The sequence below is a fragment of the Capricornis sumatraensis genome, chromosome 2 (assembly GCF_032405125.1).
Source record: "Capricornis sumatraensis isolate serow.1 chromosome 2, serow.2, whole genome shotgun sequence".
Lineage (NCBI taxonomy): Eukaryota > Metazoa > Chordata > Mammalia > Artiodactyla > Bovidae > Capricornis > Capricornis sumatraensis.
The window spans coordinates 51,299,670-51,322,590 of NC_091070.1; the positions used below are offsets into that span (position 1 = coordinate 51,299,670).

General features: G+C 35.1%; 1 protein-coding gene across 3 annotated transcripts in view; it reads left to right on the plus strand.

The window, feature by feature from the left end:
- The window catches only part of MINDY2 (MINDY lysine 48 deubiquitinase 2), an 80,686-nt gene that overhangs the window by 52,099 nt on the left and 5,666 nt on the right, over window positions 1–22,921 (plus strand). For all 3 annotated transcript variants that reach the window (XM_068965486.1, XM_068965488.1, XM_068965487.1), the window contains exons 5-6: window positions 4,718–4,820; window positions 11,077–11,219. In XM_068965486.1, coding sequence (XP_068821587.1) covers window positions 4,718–4,820; window positions 11,077–11,219 — 246 coding nt within the window. The remainder of the gene's footprint in view (window positions 1–4,717; window positions 4,821–11,076; window positions 11,220–22,921) is intronic.

Genomic DNA, 22,921 nt, shown 5'->3' on the forward strand with positions numbered 1-22,921 from the left:
AATGGATAAGAAAGCTGTGGTACATATACACAATGGAGTATTACTCAGCTGTTAAAAAGAATATATTTGAATCAGTTCTGATGAGACGGATGAAACTGGAGCTGATTATACAGAGTGAAGTAAGCCAGAAAGAAAAACACCAATACAGTATACTAACACATATATATGGAATTTAGAAAGATGGCAATGACGACCCTATATGCAAGACAGCAAAAAAGACACAAATGTGTATAACGGACTTTTGGACTCAGAGGGAGAGGGAGAGGGTGGGATGATTTGGGAGAATGGCATTGTAACATGTATACTATCATGTAAGAATTGAATCGCCAGTCTATGTCCGACGCAGGATACAGCATGCTTGGGGCTGGTGCACGGTGATGACCCAGAGAGACATTATGGGGAGGGAGGTGGGTGGGGGGTTCATGTTTGGGAACGCATGTACACCCGTGGTGGATTCATGTCAATGTATGGCAAAACCAATACAGTATTATAAATTAAAGGAAAAAAAAAAAGAAATGTAGAACTGATGGGAAAGAGAGAACAGTAGTTTTAATATATTCAGATATATGAATAATTGTAATAATATCAATAGGACTAAATGCTCTAGTTAAAAGTCAGTGATTCTGAGGTCAGATTAAAATATATATATTTGCTGTTAGAAGAGACATATATAAAATAGTCTGAAGTTAAACGGAATGATTGCAAATAAAAAAAGAGATAAAAGAGATGCCATACTTTGCTAATCAAAAGAAAACTGATGTATCAATAGTAATATCAGAAAGAATAGACTTTTGAGTCAAAAAGCATTGCTAAAGACAGAATGTTTAATTTTCTAAGAAGATATAATCATTTCAAATATGTATAAGTCTGGAGACACCTGGAAAATAAATACTCTGATTGACTGTTTATTCCTTGAACTCTTGGGAATCACCACAGAGAGTAAAGGTCAGTTTTTAACAATGGAAAACAGAATTTGTATGCAACTAATAACATAAACTCCATGTACATAAAGCAGAATTTAATAAGAAGAAATAAATTTGTCATACTGGAAGCTTTTACAGTACTTGTCACTATAATTGATAGAAGCAGAAAAGATAACCTAATAAACATATATTCTTTTCAAAAAATTAATGAACTTTTTATTTTTGACTAATTCTAGATTTACAGGAAATTTGCAAAGATAGTATTCAGAATTCCCATACATTCTTCACCCAATTTCTCCTACTCATACATGACCATAATACATGTGTCAAAACTTAGAGATTTAATGTTGGTACATTACTATTAACTATATTACAGTTCTCACATTTCACTAGTTTTTTCACTAATTCTTTTTATATTCCAGAATCCAATCCAGAGTATTATATTGCATTTTAATCATTGTAGCTTCACAGTCTCCCTTTGTCTATGCTGCTTTCTCAGCCTTTCCTTGTTTTCTATGAACCTGACTATCCATTCTTTTTATGTACTAATGATATTTATAAAACTTGACCTCAGTTCAGTTCATTTCAGTTCAGTCGCCCAGTCGTGTCCAACTCTGTGACCCCATGAATCGCAGTACACCTCCCTGTCCATCACCAACTCCTGGAGTTCACTCAAACTCACGTCCATCGAGTCGGTGATGCCATATAGCCATCTCATCCTCTGTCATACCCTTCTTCTCCTGCCCCCAATCCCTCCCAGCATCAGAGTCTTTTCCAATGAGTCAACTCTTCACATGAGGTGGCCAAAGTATTGGAATTTCAGCTATAGCATAATTCCTTCCAAAGAACACCCAGGGCTGATCTCCTTTAGAATGGACTGGTTGGATCTCCTTGCAGTTCAAAGGACTCTCAAGAGTCTTCTCCAACACCACACTTCAAAAGCATCAATTCTTTGGCACTCAGCTTTCTTCACAGTCCAGCTCTCATCCATACATGACTACTGGAAAAACCATGGCTTTGACTAGACGGACCTTTGTTGGCAAAGTAATGTCTCTGCTTTTGAATATGCTATCTAGGTTGGTCATAACTTTTCTTCCAAGGAGTAAGCGTCTTTTAATTTCATGGCTGCAGTCACCATCTGCAGTGATTTTGGACCCCCCCCCAAAATAAAGTCTGACACTGTTTCTGCTGTTTCCCCATCTATTTCCCATGAAGTGATGGGACCAGATGCCATGATCTTCGTTTTCTGAATGTTGAGCTTTAAGCCAACTTTTTCACTCTCTTTCACTTTCATCAACTTGACCTAATGCTGTTATAAAGCCAAGTTTCAACAAATTTGTAAGGATTTAAAATAAACGAAGTGTAAAATAGTCTCTGACCACAATGTAATTAATCTAGAAATCAGTAGAGAAAATCAGTAGAGACTGTTTGAATCAAACACTCATAATGAAACAAAGTGTGTTTTAAACTACACAGCAGCTAAATCTTTATCAAAATTTGTGAGATTTAGCTAAAAGTTTTTAAAGCCCTAAAAGTCATATGTTAAGGAATAGTAAAAGACTGAAAATTAATGAGCTATTTATCTATCCTAAGAGCAAAAGTATTAAAATAGAAAATAGATAATAAAGAAGACTAGCAAAGCTAAAATTCTTCAAAACAGGCTTGAAGAAACCCTTCAAAAAATGGATACCCAAATGACCTGTGAACATATGAACTAGTCATCAGAGAAATGCAAATTAAAATCAAAATACACACTTCAGAATGGCTAACGTTTAGAAGTCTGAGAATACTAATGTTGGAGAAGATATGCAATATAGAGAATTTTCATACCATGCTAATGATAACAAACTGACTACCTCCTTTGGAAAGCAGTTGAGAGTTATCTAGTAAAGTTGAAGATAAGACTCAGGAATTTGACAAGGCAAATTTGCTAGAGAAAATCTAGATTTTTGAAACAGGATAAATGTACAAAGAATGTTCATAGCAGTGTTGTTTTTCATCACCCCAAACTGAAAGCAACTTGAATATTCATCAAAAGATGAATGAATAACTTATATTCATACTATGGAATGCTATAGTACAATGAAAACAAAGAACAGCTTCTTATCACTACATACACTTACTTAGTATATTATGTATTTGCTAATATATTTATTCACTGCTTAGTCTTCAGTTTCTCTAATAGCACCTGGTACATAGTAGTACATAAAAGACATCCAAATGAGTTAATTGATAAAATACTAATTAATGTAGAGATTCTGCCTATGAAAAGTTGAAATCTTTGTATTGTCCATCACTAGTCTATAGACATACAACTGATTTTTATATATTGATCATGTATTATTCTAGGTGTGTTTATGTGGATTTCTTAGGATTGAAAATTCAGTACTTTGGAAAGACTTAATGAAGTTGAACACTAAAGATAGTTGTTGTAATCAGTAAAGATGTTCCAAAAAATAATGAAAATCCAAAGAGATTATACTCTCAAACTGCTTCTTAAGGCCCTAAGTTTTCATTTTAAATAAATTAAAACTGGAAGGCATATTCTTGTGTTGTTTACATAGAATCATAGCCAAAAGATCCACTTTCAAAGAAACAGCCTTATTTTGGCTCTGCGTCAGAAGGTTGACAAGTGAATACAGTTGTGTTTTAAGTTAACATGAAATGTTTAAGATATGTATATAACATTTTCCACAGTTCTCTGCTTTAACTTATTCAATTAACTTATCTTCAGCCAACCATTAGTACACTTGCATGATTAAGAGGCTTTTACCACCCTTAAATTTTGCAGAGATAGAGGAAATAAATTATAGCCTAAAGAAGTTGTTCTCAAACTTTGCTATACAGCAGTGGAATGAAAACTTAGATACTTGAGAAACAACTTGAGTTTCGAAATCTTTTAACTTTTTAAAACACTCTCTGTTTTAAAACTGCTGTTCTTACTGTTACTTGTGCAAATCTGTCGGTTCTTGTGGTATTCAAGAAGGTCATTTGGATATGGAAAGAAAATATTGCCCCTCTTATTTTTTATTTCATTATATAAATTTATGTTAATATATTAATTAAGTACATGTAAATAACTTACAAAATATTTTAGGAATATACTGAAATCAAAGTAAGTTGTTTAGACAGCAGAAATCTGTTTTTCTTCAATAGTCAAAGCAAAGTATAATGGAAGGAGAGTAGAGATGCCCAATTTTATTGTCCTATACTTTAAAACTTTGAATTTATTTTTCTGCCTTACCTCCACAGACAAAATAAGAATCATGAGGCAAATATTTTCTCTTAGGAATATATATTAACTTTCCTTTAAGGAAGTAAATTAGTTATGTTTACTTGTATCTCCAGTATACTTTGCTAGGGAACTAAGTAATAAAATGGGAAAACCTTATTAACCCATAAATTACCATCTTTTAGATTTGCCTTGCTTTAAATACAAAACATTTGTTTTTTCAATTAAAAGAAATGTGATTTTCTTAATTTTCTTCCTGAAATAAGATTACTTTTTAAATTTTAATCACTTAAATACATCTTTACAATCTTTAGAAATAAAGTTGTATATAATAATTCCATTTTATAAAGCTAAGCAGTATTTTTCATACTATGCTATAGTGAGCTATAAACAAATTTGAAAACTGTTGGGTGTTGGTTTTAGTGATTAATTTTTTTCATCAGTAATAATTTTAAATTTAGTATTGTATTAGAATAAAAGCCTCAAGAGTGATGTAAGTTTTTTTGTAACTGTTTTTATAATAACTTTATGATGATTACTGAGACAGTCATTTGTTTTCTAGATTGATGACATTGTAAAAGCTGTTGGTAACTGCAGCTACAACCAGCTAGTGGAGAAGATCATCTCTTGTAAGCAGTCAGAAAATAGTGAGCTGGTTAGTGAAGGTGGGTGAGTGCTGCTAATACCTGACTTATTCTTGCAGACTAACTTGTCCTATAATTTAATATCTTTTAAATGTCTTAAATACAACTTCTAAAAATAAAAGTGATGCTACCTGTGGGAATTAAAAGAAGTAATTATTTTTTAAAAAGAAGTAATTATTCATAAAGGTGCCAGTGAAAGGTTTTTCCTAGGACGCCTTTTACTTGCCTTGTAAAATCAGGTCTGGATTCTAATAAAAGTCTTTGGAATCACTTGCTATCTTTGATATGGCCAATTACCAGGGGTTACTGATAATTGCTCTTTTTAAAAAGGGTTATTATTTGGGAGTACTGAGGGAACTTTATAATTCTCTTGAACACTTTAGTTGACTGAGTGAGATGTGTGTTATGGTACTCATGTTCATTTTAGTAGAGCTCTGCCTTACATTTCAGTACAGTATAGTATGTTAAAGTTCTATTCTGGATCAGAGTACACTCTTGATCAGTTTTCCTATTCTTAACTAAAAGTAAGTATTGCTAAATTCATCAATATAGAAATGGTTTCTTTTTTCTTTTTTTAAAACTGTGTTCCCGTCAGTGAAGGGAAGAGCAGATTTGAAACCAAAATGCTGTCAGGAACCATAGTATTTGGTATAATTTCCCTAACACCCACTTCACTTTTTCATAAATATACACAAATACTAAGTCTCCTGTTCTCCTCGGGTTGAAGGATTAACAGAAGAAAGACAAATAGTGAAAAGGAGGTGATAAGCTTCATCTTTCTGTCTCAGACACAGTTCTTTCACATGAAGTATAATAAAAATCTATTATAATCACTACATGTTAAAAAATTAAAGCCAAGTGACTACAAGAGTTAAGAACATATGAAAGAAGATATGTAGGTGAATCTCAAATTATATTGGTTAATAAGAACCCCAACTAATTATTGCTCAATTATCTAGACATAAATATTCAGGGATATTGATGATTGATTTGTGTGACACCTCTTTCACTACAACCTAAGGCAGCAAAGTTTAAATTTTAGGAGAGGGAGGAGCAAGAAAAGTTGTCACAAAAAATGTCTTCCCTTAGTTAACAAAATTCTGCTCACTAGAACATTCTATTCTTTATCCATGCTCTGTAAATATTTCTTAGAAAGCAGGCTACAAAGAAATTACTTCTCTGTGGATTCCTACTTTCTCAGTAACTTGCAGTATGTTATTCAATAATAATTGAGAGAACAATTGGATCTAGAAAGTGTTAACAGATAAAATGATAGCCAATAAGTGATATTTGGACGAATATATGTATGAGGTAAGAAACTATAGGAAACACTATTAACAGCATTTTCACCAAGTGAGGCTGCATTGTAACATGGGTAGCACTTATTACACTTGCAGAATGAACAACAACTGAAAGTCCCTTCATCACTAAAGTGGTTTTACAACTATTTAATATTATTATTTCTCTAGCATTGATTTCTGGGATATTGAAAAAGGTAGCTAATTTGTATAATATTGATAACTTGAGAAGAACATCTTGGTAAAAACAAGAAGGAATCTTCCTCTTTAGCGGTACAGAATTTCCAGTTAATATATACCAAGCTGATTAATTCCTTGATATGTAAATTTTATAATGGTGAAATTGTGCTTATCAGATTTCCATTTCAAAGAAAAATTATATATGGAATTCAGTACAATTAAAGAGCTCAACTAGTTTTTTGTTTATAAGAAATTACAAATATGTAGTCTGATTGAAATAAGTATTCAATCCCAGTGGATGCATGTATAAAGGCACTATGACATCAGTAATGAAATGAAAGACCATGATGGACCTTTTTACTTATATAATGTAGCAATTAGCTTTTTTCCATTTTCTTCACCATATTTTCTTGGGTATGTTATTCAGCTGAAGAAGTCTGCTTTCTTTTTCTATTTAGCCTTACAACTGTAACTTTCCTTCTGAATCATAAAATATCCCAAAATGTTTTATTATTTCTAATCCTGTATTAAAAATTATTGAACTTTGGCCTTAGATGGTAACTGCTTATTTTTTTTTTAATTCAAAAGTTTCATTTCCATTAGGTGCAGAATACAAGAAATACTTTTACTATCATTCTTTTTTGATGAAAAAGAAATATTATTTAGCTATTGGTCAAATAGAATTAGACATTCTTTCAACTTCTTTCAGAAAATATTTGTTTTCTTTTGATGGCAGTATCTCGTAAGTAAAAGTACAGAACTTTTCGTGTACATAGACTATTTATTATTTGCTGCCTCTTTTGGATGTTAATATTTTTTTGATTCAAGTTATAATGATGGGTTATAGCATGGCAGCAAAAATCAGCAAGGAAAAAAATAGCTCAGTACTAGCTGCCAGACTCCACAAAGCTTGTCATTAATTCCAGGTGCTCTCTCAGGAATAATTTCTTTAACAACTGTCTCTAGATTTAAAAAAAAAAAGGCTTAAGGAAATTTTTCCAGCATATTCACTTATTCAAGTACCTACTGAGCCTTTATTATGTGCCATAAAACACTGAAGGTTATAGTTTGAGTTCATATTATTTTTTATTAAATAATATTGATTTCCTTTTGTTTTTCTTTCTCTTTCATTTTGAAAAAACTCCAACCCATAAAGTTGGAATAGCACAATGAATATGTGCGTATGTACATACATATATATGTTTCATCTAAATTCACAAATTACTAATGTATTCAAGTTTTACTTTCTTTCTGTATTCACACACATTTTTTTCCTGGTTTTAAATCATGTAATAATTAATTGCAAATATTATAACACTATCCATTAACTCCCCAGTATTTGTCTTCTAAGAACAAAGAATATTCCCCTGTAATCACAATACAATTATCTCAGGAAATTTAGCATTGATACACTACCAGTATCTAACATACTATTTATATTCAAAATTACCCAGTTATCCCAATAATGCCCCTTATAACTTTTTAAGATTTTTCAATATAGGCTTCAATCAGGTATCATTTAATTATCATACCAACTTAGTCTCCTGTAATTTAGAACAGATCTCTATTTTTCTTTTTGGTCTTTTGTGGTATTTACTTTTCTTTATAATCCAGCCTAATTGTTTTATAAAATAGTCCTCAAGTTTGATTCATTTGATTGTTTCCTCCTAAGTAGACTTGTGTTAAATATCTTCAGTGGGGTTACTACATAGGTGGCATTGTGTCTTTCCTAGTGCATCAAATCGAGTGGCACATCATGTCTGACTGTCCTGTTGTTGGTGATGTTCAAATTCAATTAAGGTGATATTTACCAGATATTTTTATTGGAAAGATGTCCTTTGCCATTTGTAATTAATAAATAATCACTGAGATTATGCTTTGAAACTCCATAATTTGTTTAGCTATGAAAAGTTAAAACTAGATGAAGCTTTTGAATATGTCACTGTTTATAAATTGGTAGAAGAATTAGGAAACATTTATCTAAGTCTAAGTTAAGCTATGCTCTGTGGTTCAGGGAGAAATAAAGTTCAGTTTACATTTGTAATGCAATAAATTTGCATTTATAATGCAGTAAATTTTTTAACTTAATACCATTAAGTTCCAGTCTTCACTTTGCCATAACTAGTTTTATGTCCTTAAGCAAATCGCTTCTTCTCATGAATACATGTCCTGATCGCCAGAAACAAATGAATAGCTGAGAAAGACTTTTCTAGGGTTAAATTTTGGAATTTCATATATGAAAGTAATATTGTGCTATAGCTCCACTGAATTTTTGTATCTTTTTGAAACGGTTTTATAGAGAGGACGTTGTGTGAGTGTGGTATGAAAGGGACATTTAGAAACATCTTTCTGAAAGAAGTGTTTAATTACATGGATATTCTAACAGCAATGGTACTTTTCAGAGATATAATACTTACATTTTAAATGTTAGATAATAGTAAGTGCTTTAGTATATAACTAATACGTTTCACTCAGTAACTTAGTACTTAGCAAAATAATGATAATAATTAAGGGGAATCTTATTTCTAAATGTATAAAACCCAAGAAGTTGCAGATGTGCTATAAGTTTCCTTTGGCTGTGACTTTCTGTATAACTTTTTGCACTTCCCCTCCTGCCTTACCAATTCCTTGGAATAGTGTGGTATGTTGATAACTTTTTACAACCAGTTGGTAGTTGGAAGTGCTATGGCTTGACGCTGAAAGTGAGGGATGGGCCCTGTCAACTATAAATTGACACTTGCCTGTCAACTACAAATTGGCACTTGCTGAGAGCATTTGCCAGCAAGTGAAGAACAACAACAAGGGCATTTGCCATCTGTCTGTGCTGCTGCAGCTGCTGACCTTTGACACTCCCTGAAGGGAATTCAGTATGGAGAGTGAGGCAGTCTGTGCTCCAGGGAAACTGGTGTAACAGGTCTTTAGATAGTGAGATATTTTCAGGAATGATTTCATGATCCCAATCTTTGCATCTCCTCATATCTAGAAAAGCACTAAATCCCTTCATGGTGACATCAGCTCCTTGTGACTATCAGAAAACCTTTTGTAAAATGAGTGCTTGATTGCATTGAACTCCCCCTTCACCAAAATCTTATATTATTACCTTCCTCCACTCGCTCTTTGGACCAGTCGCTCAGAGCTATCTGAGGTGCTGTCTCTTGGGCTGCAGTCCTCATTTTGCCCCAAATAAAACTTAACTCACAATTCTAAAAAGTAATTAAAAGTAAGGGATGATAAAGGAGTGGAATAAACCTATATTATACAGCTGCCTCTGGCCCTACCAAGTTTCTACCAACTTTTTTTTCAATTTTTTGTTGAGGTGTCAGTTTCTTAACACAGATTCATCTTTACTCCGTATATCTGCACTTCTCTGCTCACTTATAAAACTTTTTAGAGCATTCTCCTCCCCTCCATTCCTTTTAAAGAAAGGGAGCAAAGGAGAAAGGAAGAGAAAGAAGGAAAGAGAGAAATACAGGCTTTTAAAATATTTATACAATTGACTTTCATTATTACTGAAAGTTATGTCCCATAAAGTTGCCGTGAACACTGAATTAGCCAATACCAAACCACTACTCTCAAGGGAAACAGAAGATTAGGTAGCTATGAGCTTCTGGTCACATTTTCATCAGCTTGGCAAGAGATAACCTTGTTTTTTGTATGTGCTTCTGTTTAGGGACACCTCTGTTGATTCATAAACATTAAACTCATAGCCAACAGCCCCGTAACTCATGCCTGACCGAAGCTGTAAAAAATATGTATTGTCTTTATAAGGCACATCACAACCTTTGTGTGCTTAGGAATACTAACTTCAACATTATACTTAGGAACCATTTTACACATTAAAAATCACCCCAAAAAGCACAAAAATTTCACAAAATGTGAAAAGTGTGGCATTAAATAGAACATGAAAATGACACTTCTTCACAGTATGAGAGCTGAAACAAGAAGCATAGTGTTGCTTATTTTGTCTTCAGTGGGGAATGTGCATACTGGGTAACTCAGTTTTTTTGCTATTTTGTACATACTTAGAAATGCAATAAGTATTTATTTTTGGAGTTATAAATTTTAGATAGGCAAATTTGCAGATATGAACCCATGTGAATAATGAGGATCAACTGTACATACATATCTTTTAAATTAAACCCCAGAAAGCTTCTTTGTATTTCATTATGTTTGAAAAGAAAAGAGATGATTTCTATTTCTGATCTTAATATATCTATATAATGAGTGGCATATGTTGAAGAACAGGATAAAAATGTCATCGGTTACCCCACTGTTTTCTGTTAGGTTTTATGCCTACTTTTAGTTTTAAGGCAAGAATTGAACAGTTTGTGAATTGAAAATTATCTGAGATCTTTGTCAAAATCTTAAGCAACTCAGTTTCTTGAAGCTGCTTTTAATTTCTAAACACCTATCCTTTGGGGAAGTGGTTGTTAACATACAACTTTTGCTCCTACCCACGTTTTAAATTGCTAACCCTTGCCTTCTCATTTGTTATATTGGGTTTTAGTTTTATTGTGTCTCTTTCTTTTATTGAAATTCTTTGCAAAAGTAGGTGTGGTATAAGTAAATGCATTTATTGATAAAAAGAATTTCAGATAATTATTTCTTTAGCCTGGAAATGTCAGATACATCTTCCATAGCAGAATAAGAAAGAAGAATCTCCAGTTTGGCACCATCATGTTATAATAGAAAAGCCTTATTTTGATTGGCCTTTCTTCATACTTGGAACACAGTGTAAATAGAAAAAGTTTTAAATTTTGAAATTATTCTTCCATTTAATATTATGCATTGGTTCCTAGGCTTTGTAGCTGAGCAGTTTCTAAATAACACAGCCACTCAACTGACATACCATGGATTATGTGAACTAACTTCAACGGTTCAGGAAGGAGAACTTTGTGTATTCTTTCGGAATAATCATTTTAGCACCATGACCAAATACAAGGTATGATACAGAAATAGCTATTGTTATTCTGAACTAAAGGAGCTTGATTTAGAGGTGTCTTATGATCTGCTTCAAAAAAAAAAATTTAGCATAATATTCTTTAACCATCAAATTACAAGGTAATTATTAATTCTGTAGAATGGAAATCAGTTTTTTTTGTATTTATGTAGGTCTCAATTCCCTTTGCACAGATTATTGCATTAAAACGTATTTATTTTCTTTCTAAGGAAAAAGAAGTTAAACCCTAGAGATAGAACTAGGATGACTGCTGATGATGGATGTTTACATTTGAGATCTAAAGGACTTCAGAGGAAAGAATCAAGATCTGTTTGCATGATAGTGTTTTCTATTATATAGTTATCAGTGTGCCTTTAAATTCTTTTTATTGTGCCATTTATGGCTTTGCCAAAAAAATCTTACTGATTCATCCCTCTTGTTATCTCTTCAGCCGTTCCATTTTTAGAGCTGCCACCTAATTCAGGAGTTTATCAACTTATCTTTAGACTTCTGTGGCAGAATACTGCTCTGATCATGTCAATAATATAGCAAAAATGTTCAGTAGAACATAGTTCCTAGAGGATAAAAATGCAGGATATTTTCTACTCTCCCCTTGTGCCAACACTTTGCTTCAGCCATAATGGTCTGTCTACTCATTAATAACCCTTCATCCCCATATACAGTTTATGTTTTCCCATTTATGCACCTTTATTGCCATTTCTTACTCATTAATCCCTTTGTTTACATTCTCCTCCCCCCCTTTTCTTTAGAAGATTTATTGACTTTTTAAAGATTCAATACTTTATTTATTTATATTTTAGCTGTCCTGAGTCTTTGTTGCTGCACATGGGCCTTCTTTAGTTACAGCGAGCAGGGGCTACTCTCTGGTTGTCATGCTCAGCCTTCTCATGGCAGTGCCTTCTCTTGTTGCTGAGCACAGGCTCCAGAGCGCCATCTCAGTAGTCGTGGTGCATGGGCTTAAGTTGCTCCGCAGCATGTAGGATCTTCCCGAACCACGGGTCAAATCCATGACCCTGCATTTACAGGTTGATTCTTTACAACTGAACCACCAAGGAAGCCCCCATTCTCACCCGTTTTTGCCTATCCAGTTTTCACCTATTGTTTAAGGAGCATTTCAAATACTAACTCTTCAGTAAGCTACTTCTTTTCTCCTTAAACCAGTGGTTCTCAACCCAGATTGTATACTAGAACTGCCTAGCATACAGTTTTAAGGGAGCTCTTAAAAAAATCCCATGCCCAGATCCCACCATGATCTCAATTAAATCAGAATCTGTAGAGGTGGGACTTGCTGCTGCTGCAGCTGCTGCTGCTAAGTCGCTTCAGTCGTGTCTGACTCTGTGCGACCCCATAGACGGTTGAATATTTTAAAAAACACTTGCCAGGTGATTTTTTTTAAGTTTTAAAAATTTATTTTTGGTTGTTCTGGGTCTTCATTGCTGCCCATGGGCTTTCTTTAGTTATAGCGAGTGGTGGCTACTCTTCCTTGTGGTCATGGGCTTCTCACTGCAGTGGTTTCTCTTGTTGCAGACCATAGGCTCTAGGTCCTCAGGCTTCAGTAGTTGTGGTGCATGGGCTCAGTAGTTGTGGCATGCAGCCTCAAGTAGTTGAGGTGTGCAGGCTTATTGAAGTCAAGAATCTGATTTCATGTTTCCTTCAACACATTAATCAGTGAACTGTAAAAAGCAGTATAAAATAATGATTTGTTTTCTTATGTAGGAATACTCTATAGTCCTAGCTTTCCTACTCTGCTGTTTGTTATAGCAAGGGTTTATTTGTATTATTGCCATATTTAAGCTAGATATGTGATAGGTATGGACCCAGATTTATCCATATTCCTCAGAAATCTAAGGCCAAAGAACTACAAAATCAGAATTATTCCTACATAATAAATACTGCTAGGTCGTCTTGCTTTATTTTACCTTATCTCCTCAAGTCCACATTTTGTTCATTCATTTAATCAAATATCTATTGGGCATGATTATGATTGAGTGCTCAACTAAGTACCAGGACTGTAGCCTGAGCAAGGCAGCTCCTGATTTGGCAAGGGAAACACGTTAAATAATTGCACAAGTAGTTATCATTTATTCTGAGATTTACTCTGTAAAGGCTACATACAACATGCTGTGAGTACTTTTATTAGACTTATAACCTATTTGAGAGTGTCAGGAAAAAAGGGGGGTTGCAGTTAACTAAGCAGATGGAACATGTGTGCAATGCCCTGAGGAGGGAAATAACCTAGCTTTGTAAGGAGTTCAAAGAAGGCCTATGTGACTAAAGCATAGAAAATAGGAGGCATGATGTAATAAGGCTCAAGAAATAGATACCAGATCTTATAGAGTTCTCAGTTAAAAGGAAAAATAGGGAATTCCCTGGTGGTCCAGTGGTTGGGACTTGGCACTTTCCCTGCCAGGGCCTGGGTTCAATACCTGGTTGGGGAACTGAGATCCTATAAGCCACAGTTCAGTTCAGTTGCTCAGTCGTGTCTGACTCTTTGCTGACGTCATGGACTGTAGCTCACCCGGCTTCCTTGTCCATGACCAACTCCCAGAGCTTGCTCAAACTCATGTCCATCAAGTCGATGATGCCATCCAAAAAAAAAAAAAGGAGAAATAGACCTTGGTCTCCTAATGGCCTAATGATTCTTTTTGTTCTTTCTCTCTCTCTCTTTTTTCCTTTTGCTTATTAGCAGGGGTGAGATAGTTCAGTTAAGAAACCAAGATCTCTGACTATCTTTGGTGATTGTTTTACAACTTCCCAAAATTGAACTTTAGATGTTACTTTTTTTTTTTTTTTTTAAATCAAGGCCATACCCCTGACCTGTAAGTCCTTTAATAGTCATCTAGGTATTTGCAGTTTTCCTATGTGGTTGGAAAGAGTGACCCTCTCCTAGAACTCATTCTATGTTAGGTCTGTTTCTGGATTGAGTATGCATTTCTGTGAGATAATGATAGCTGAGGGAATGTGTGCATCCTGCTATTTCTCTACTTCTAAGTTTTCTCAGTGAACCTTATTTCATGGCTAAACAGTAATATCACTAGTGGTGATACACCTGCCCCTTATATAACATTAACACATTATTGACTGAAAACCTATTAATGCCATAGGCATTAGTTTCTGCAAAAATCCCCTGGTCAATAATGTGTTGAGATGCTTTGGACTTAGAGGCAAGAGTGGACATGTATTTAGTTAGGAGACTATTGTAGGAGGGCAAGTAAGAGATTGTAGTGACTTGAACTAAGATTGTAAAGAAATAGAGAGTAGACAGATTCCATAGACATTTAGGAGATATAATCAACCAGATTTGGTGATTAAAATGGATAGAAATTATTTCAAGCATTAAGACAAATGACAATGAAAACAACTTACAAAATCTAGGGGATGCAACAAAGTCAGTTCTAAAAGGAATTTTATGGTCATACAGGCTTCCTCAAAAGCAAGAAAAATCTCAAACTACCGAGCCTTCCTCCTAAGAGAAGTAGAAGAACAAACAAAATCTGAAGTCAGCAGAAGGAATAAAATAGTAGTGATCAAAGAGGAAATAAAACAGAAATTTTAAAAAATAGAAAAAAAATCAGTGAAACCAAGAGCTGATTGTTTGAAAGTATAAACAGCAAAATTGACACCTCTAGCCAGGCTCACTAAGAAGAAAAGAGGGAGGACCCAAACAAAATAAGAAATGAAGGCAGAAAAATAACATCCAATATTGTAGAAATTTTAAAAACTCATAAATTCTGTGAATATATGCCAACAAACCTAGAAAAAAATGGATAAGTTTCTGTAAACAAGTTTGTTAAAACTGAGTCAAAATGAAACAGGTAATTTGAACAGAATGATCACTAGAAATGAAATAGAATCTGTAATCAAATAAACAAACAAACCCCCAAACCAAAAACTCCTGGCAAACAAAAGTCCAGGACCAGATGGCTTTATTGGAGAATTCTACCAAACATACAAAGAAAAACTTATCCCTCTCAAAGTATTCCAAAATATTGAAGAGGAAGAAACACTACCAAAGTCATACTGTGAAACCACCCCTGATAGTAAAACCAGACAAAGATACCACAAAAAAAGAAAATTACAGGCCAGTATCTTTGATGAATATAGTTGCAGAAATTCTCAATGAAATATTAGCAAACTGTATCTAACTATACATAAAAAGGATCATATACCATGATCAAGTTGTATTCATTCCAGAATTGCAAGGATGATTCAAGATATGCAAATCAATCAATGAGATGACAGCCACCTGATCATCTAAATAGGTGCAGAAAAAGCATTTGATAAAATTCAACACACATTCATGATAAAAACTATCACTAGGAGCTTACCTGGTGGCTCAGTGGTAAAAAATCTGCCTGCCTATGTAGGAAATATAGGTTCAATCCCTGATCTGGGAAGATCCCACTTGCTGTGGAACAGCTAAGCCAAAGCAACACAACTGTTGAACCTGTCCTCTAGAACCTGGGAACCACAACTCCCGAGCCCACATACCACAGGTACTGAAGCCTGTGTGCACTAGAGCCTGTGCCCTACAACAAGAGAAGCTCATGCACTGTAACAAACAGTAGCCCCTGCTTGCCACAACTAGAGAAAAACCTGCATAGCAACAAAGATCTAGCACAGCCTAAAACAAATAAATTATGTTTTAAAAAAATCTCAACAAAGTGAGTATAGAGGAAACATATCTCAACATAATAAAAGTCATTTTTGACAAATCCATAGCCAATATAATACTCAATGGTGATAAGCTGAAAACCTTCCTGCTGAATTCAGGAACAAAGCAAAGATGCCTGCTCTCATCACTTCTATTCAACATAGTATTGGAAGTTCTAGCCACAGCAAACAGATAAGAAGAGTAAATAAATGGTATCCACATTGGAAGGAAAGAAGTAAAACTGTCATCCTATGCAGATAACATGATTCTTTATACAGAAAACCCTGAATCCTCCACACAAAAACTATTAGATCTAATAAATAAGTTCAGTAAGGTAATAGGATACCATATTAATATACAGAAATGCGTTGAATTTCTTTAAGCCAACAAGTATCAGAAATATTTTTTTAAAGTCCTGTTCAAAATTTTATGGAGAAGCCCCTCCAAACAGAAAACCTAGAAATAAAACTAACCAAGAAAGTGAAAGACCTGTATACTGAGAACTATAAAACATTGGTAAAGCTAATTGAAGCCAATTCAAAGAAATGGAAAGATATCCTGTGCTCTTGGATGGAAGAATTCATATTATTAAAATGGGCATACTACCCAAAGCAATCTACAGATTTAATGCAATCCCTTTCAAATAACCCATGACATTTTCTGCAGAATTAGAACAAACATTCCTAAAATTTTTTTAGGACCTCAAAAGACTCAGAATTGCCAAAGCAATCCTGAAGAAAAAGAACAACTGTAGGCATAATATTCCTAGACTTTAGAATAACACAAAGCTACAGTCATCAAAAAGCATGGGCGGGGGGAAGCATGGAATTGGCACAAAAACAGATATATGGATCCAGTAGGACAAGATAAAGAACCCACGAATAAACTCACACACCTAAACTCACACAATTAATCTTTGACAAAGGAAACAAGAATAGACAATGGAGAGAAGGCAGTTTCTTTAGGAAGTAGTGTTGGGAAGGTCGGACAGATGCATGTAAATCAATGAAGTTAGAACATTCCCTCACACCATATACAAAAATAAACTCAAAATGACTTAAAGACTTAAATGTTAGACATGACACCGTAAAACTCCTATGCCACCAAATTGGGACAACTTTGAAAAAATGGACAAGTTTTTGTAAACCTACTGCTTGCTAAAACTGAGTAAGAAGAAACAGACTTTGAACAGACTGATCGCTAGAAGTAAAACAGAATCTGTTTTAAAAAAATTTTTTTTAACAATGACAACACCAAAAAACTCCCCAAAAGCCCAGACTAGATAATTTTACTGAAGAATTCCACCAAACATACAAAGAACTTATCTTTCTCAAACTATTCCAGAAGACTAAAGAGGAGGAAACATTACCAAATTCATTCTATGAGGCCATTACCTAGAAGAACACATAGGCAAAACATTCTTTGATAAATCACAGCAGTATTTTCTTAGCTCAGTCTCCCAAGGCAAAAGAAATAAAAGCAAAGATAAACAAATGGAACCTAATCAAATTTAAAAGCTTTTGCACAGTGTACGAAATCAACAACTAAAATGTAACCCACTGAATGGGAGAAAACATTTGCAAATGTTGTGTCATATAAGGGGTTAATTTCCAAAACTTCAAAGAACTCGTACAACTCAATTTAAAAAATAACTCAATCAAAAATTATTAGAAGACCTAAATAGACATTTCTCCAAAAAGACATACAAATGGCCAACAGGCATATGAAAAGGTGCTCAAAACTGCTAATTATTAGGGAAGTGCAAATGAAAACCACAATGAGATATTACTCACACTGGTCAAAATGGCCATCATCAAAAAGTTTACAAGTAATAAATGCTAGAGAGGGTGTGGAGAAAAGGGTAAACTGTGGGTGGGAAAGTAAATTGGTATAGCTACTATGGAAAACAGTATGAAGATCCCTCCAAAAACTAAGAATAGAACTACCATTTGATCCAACAATTCCACTCTTGGGTGTGTATCCAGAAAAGACAAAAACCCTAGTTCAAAAAGGTGCATGCACCCCTGTGTTCATAGCAGCACTATTTATAATAGCCAAAACATGTAGCAGCGTAAGTGTACATCAACAGATAAATAGATAAGGAAGATGAGAAAGGATAGACATTTTCATAGGTGAAAGGGATTGGCCTTTGATTTAAAAAGAGACCTCTTCATCATAAAGAAGGGAAAGAATAGACTATGAGTATGACTATAGGTTCCTCTGCCTTTTCTAAATCCAGCTTGATTATCTGGAAGTTCTCGGTTCATATACTGCTAAAGCCTAGCTTAAAGAATTTTGAGTATTACCTTGCTAGCATGTGAAGTGAGTGTAATTGTATGGTAGTTTGAACATTCTTTGAGGGATCAAAGTGCCAGCATTCATTGGATCATAGAGAAAGCAAAGGAATTCCAAAAATACATCTACTTCTGCTTCATTGACTATACTAACGCCTTTGACTCTGTGGATCACAAAAAATAATGAAAAATTCTTAAAGAAGTGGGAATACCAGACAACCTTACCTGTCTCCTGAGAAACCTGTATGCAGGAAAGAAACCAACAGTTAGAACCTTACATGGAACAACTGTCCAAAACTGGGAAAGAAGTATGTCAAGGTTATATATTGTCACCCTGCTTATTTAACTTATATACAAAGGACATCATGCAAAATGTCAGGCTGGTTGACTCATAAGCTGGAATCAAGATTGCTGGAAGAAATATCAACAAACTCAGATATGCAGGTGTTACCACCCTAGTGACAGAAAGCAAGAACTAAAAAGCCTCTTGATGAGGGTGAAAGATGAGAGTGAAAAAGCTGGGTTCAAACTCAACATTCAGAAAACTTAAGATCATGGCATCCAGTCCCATCACTTCATGGCAAATAGATGGGGAAAAAGTAGAAACAGTGGCATTTTATTTTCCTGGGCTCCAGAATCACTGTGGAAAATGACTGCAGCCATGAAATTAAAAGACACTTGCTGCTTGGAAGAAAAGCAGTGACATCACTTTGCTGACAAAGGTCCATATAATCAAAGCTATGGTTTTTCCAGTAGTCATGTATACATGTGAGAGTTGAACCATAAAGAAGGCTGCATGCTGAATAATTAATCCTATGGTGCTGGAGAAGACTTTTTTTTTAATATAAATTTATTTATTTTAATTGGAGGTTAATTACTTAACAATATTGTATTGGTTTTGCCATACATCAACATGAATCTGCCACAGGTATACACGTGTTCCCCAACCTGAACCCCCCTCTCTCCTCCCTCCCCGTACCATCCCTCTGGGTCTTTTGAGAGTCCCTTGGACTACAAGATCAAATCAGTCAATCCTAAAGGAAATCAACCCTGAATATTCATTGGAAGCACTGATGCTGAAGTTGAAGCTCCAATATTTGGCCACTTGAATGCGAAGAGCTGATTCATTGGAAAAGACCCTGATGCTGGGAAAGATTGAAAGCAGGAAGAGAAGGGGGCAACAGAGGATGAATTCGCTGGATGGCATCACCAACTTAATGGACTTGAGTTTGAGTGAACTTGGGAGATAGTGAAGGACAGGGAGGTCTATGGTGCTGTAGTTCATGGGTTCGCAGAGTCAGATATGACTGAGCGACTGAACAACAAATAACAACAATGGCTACAGGTAGGTTTATAGGTTTGATGGCAGGAAATAGAGAAAGTTATTGCTTCAGTAGTTCTGTTTTCTTTAATGTGTAAGGCAAGATCATTTACTGAGCACGAACAGGAAGATTTCTAACATTTCACTTTTGAAAGACCCTGATATTTTTAGGGCCATTTGCATTTGTATTTAATGATCACTTTATTTTGTTTCTTCCTGCTTCTGTAAACTCTTTGGAACACCTAGAGTAGAAACACAGTTCATTCCATGGAATTCTAGATATACTTTCAACAAAAAATAATTTTAATACTGGATAGAATATTTTCTCAACACTGTATAGATAAATGGTGTCTATAACTAGGGACCTATAATAATAATAAACTATGGACCTAACAGAAGCAGAAGATATTAAGAAGAGATGGCAAGAATACACAGAACTGTACAAAAAGGATCTTCACGGTCCGGATAATCACAATAGTGTGATCACTCATCTAGAGCCAGACAGCCTGGAATGTGAAGTCAAGTGGGCCTTAGAAAACACCACTGCGAACAAAGCTAGTGGAGGTGATGGAACCAGTTGAGCTATTTCAAATCCTGAAAGATGATGCTGTGAAAGTGCTGCACTCAATATGCCAGCAAATTTGGAAAACTCTGCAGTGGCCACAGGACTGGAAAAGGTCCGTTTTCATTCCAATCCCAAAGAAAGGCAATGCCAAAGAATGTTCAAACTACCACACAATTGCACTCATCTCACACGCTAGTAAAGTATGCTCAAAATTCTCCAAGCCAGGCTTCAGCAATACGTGAACCGTGAAATTCCTGATGTTCAAGCTGGTTTTAGAAAAGGCAGAGGAACAAGAGATCAAATTGCCAACATCCGCTGGATTGTGGAAAAAGCAAGAGAGTTCCAGAAAAACATCTATTTCTGCTTTATTGACTATGCCCAAGCCTTTGACTGTGTGGATCACAATAAACTGTGGAAAATTCTTCAAGAGATGGGAATACCAGACCACCTAACCTGCCTCTTGAGAAATCTGTATGCAGGCCAGGAAGCAAGAGTTAGAACTGGACATGGAACAACAGACTGGTTCCAAATAGGAAAAGGAGTATGTCAAGCCTGTATATTGTCATCCTGCTTATTTAACTTATATGCAGAGGACATCATGAGAAATGCTGGACTGGAAGAAGCACAAGTTGTAATCAAGACTGCCAGGAGAAATATCAATAACCTCAGATATGCAGATGAGACCACCCTTATGGCAGAAAGTGAAGAGGAAGTAAAAAAGCCTCTTGATGAAGGTAAAAGAGGAGAGCGAAAAAGTTGGCTTAAAGCTCAACATTCAGAAAACGAAGATCATGGCATCTGGTCCCATCACTCCATGGCAAATAGATGGAGAAACAGTGGAAACAGTGTCAGAGTTTATTTTTTGGGACTCCAAAATCACTGCAGATGGTGACTGCAGCCATGAAATTAAAAGACCCTTACTCCTTGGAAGGAAAGTTATGACCAACCTAGATAGCATATTCAAAAGCCGACTAAGGTCCGTCTAGGCAAGGCTATTGTTTTTCCAGTAGTCATGTATGGAAGTTAGAATTGGACTGTGAAGAAGGCTGAGCGCTGAAGAATTGATGCTTTTGAAGTGTGGTGTTGGAGAAAACTCTTGAGAGTCCCTTGGACTGCAAGGAGATCCAACCAGTCCATTCTGAAGGAGATCAACCCTGGGATTTCTTTGGAAGGAATGATGCTGAAGCTGAAACTCCAGTACTTTGGCCACTTCATGCGAAGAGTTGACTCATTGGAAAAGACTTTTTTTTTTTAAAATAATCTTTGAGCAAATAATACAACAGTAGCTTTACTAACTCTAAGGAAGTACTTCTAGATTTATCTTTATTTAAATTTCATCCAGCATAGTGAAGTGAAGTCGCTCCGTCGTGTCCGACTCTTTGCGACCCCGTGATCTGTAACCTACCAGACTCCTCCGTCCTTGGGATTTTCCAGGCAAGAATACTGGAGTGGGTTACCATTTCCTTCTCCATGGAAAAGACTTTGGTGCTGGGAGGGACTGGGGGCAGGAGGAGAAGGGGATAACTGAGGATGAGATGGCTGGATGGCATCACTGATTCGATGGACGCGAGTCTGAGTGAACTCCGGGAGTTGGTGATGGACAGGGAGGCCTGGCGTGCTGCAATTCGTGGGGTCGCAAAGAGTTGGACACAACTGAGCGACTGAACTGAACTGAACCAGTCTATAATAAATTGGCAGTCAGTCAAAAGTATCTGTAAGTGTATTATTCCATTAATGGAGCTTATTTTTACTGTGATTTGTAGAAAAGATTTTTATGCTTTCTGGTACCCATATCATTATCTCATTTAATTTTCACAACTCCCCTCTGAGGAGTGGATATTATTATTCCCACTTTACATCTGAGAGACCAGGCTTTAAATAATTCAAATCCAACCTAGTTAACCAGGAACTAGCAGTGTTTTCCTCTGTACTTAAAGGCTGGAATTACTTTTGTATTACAGTATTATCAGATTTTCTTCTGTTTTTCCAATTTACAAAATGTGATGGCTTTATGTATATTGTTAATACAAATAATATATACTCTGTATGAAATTATTAGTATATTTTACATAGAATAGATTTTTGTTCAGTCTTTAATAGTTAAAAGTGCCCATTTTAAAAAAATTATGAAAATTATCTAATATATTTTCACATAATAAAATGTACATTTTATACATTAATAATTATGAATTTAATATATGTATTTTGTATTTTTTGATGAAATTAATATTTTAGAGACTGGTGAGTGAGATTAGGAAAAAGATTTAAGGTTAGGTAAGCAAACTTTGGCTAGACAATATAACAGCAGTGCTGGGATACAAAAGCAAGAATTTTTTTTTTTCCTTTTTAGCCACACCACATGGTTTGCGGGATCTTAGTTCCCAAACCAGGAATTGAACTTGGGCCACAGTAGTGAAACATTGCTTCCTAACTACTGGACATCCAGGGAATTCCCAAGAAATATTCTTAGTGGTGATTTAATTGTAGACTGTCAGGAACAAATGAACTTAAAGTATTCAGTACAGCATGGATACATGCTTTGCTATTTTACACTCCAGCTGTGTCAAGGAACTGTTAAGTAATAACCAGCATTGTTGTCAGTGGACCAATTATAGACTTTTTCGATAAATGTCAACATCTAAAATAGGAAGAAATTGAGGCTGGTGTCCATAAGAAGATAGGTTAGATATGCAAGAAATGACTACCCTTTTAACTAAAACTTTTAAATATTCATGTGCTATGGTCAGTACTCTTGCCTGGAGAATCCCATGGACGGAGGAGCCTGGTGGGCTACAGTCCATGGGGTCGCTAAGAGTCGGACACGAATGAGTAACTTCGCTTTCACTTTTC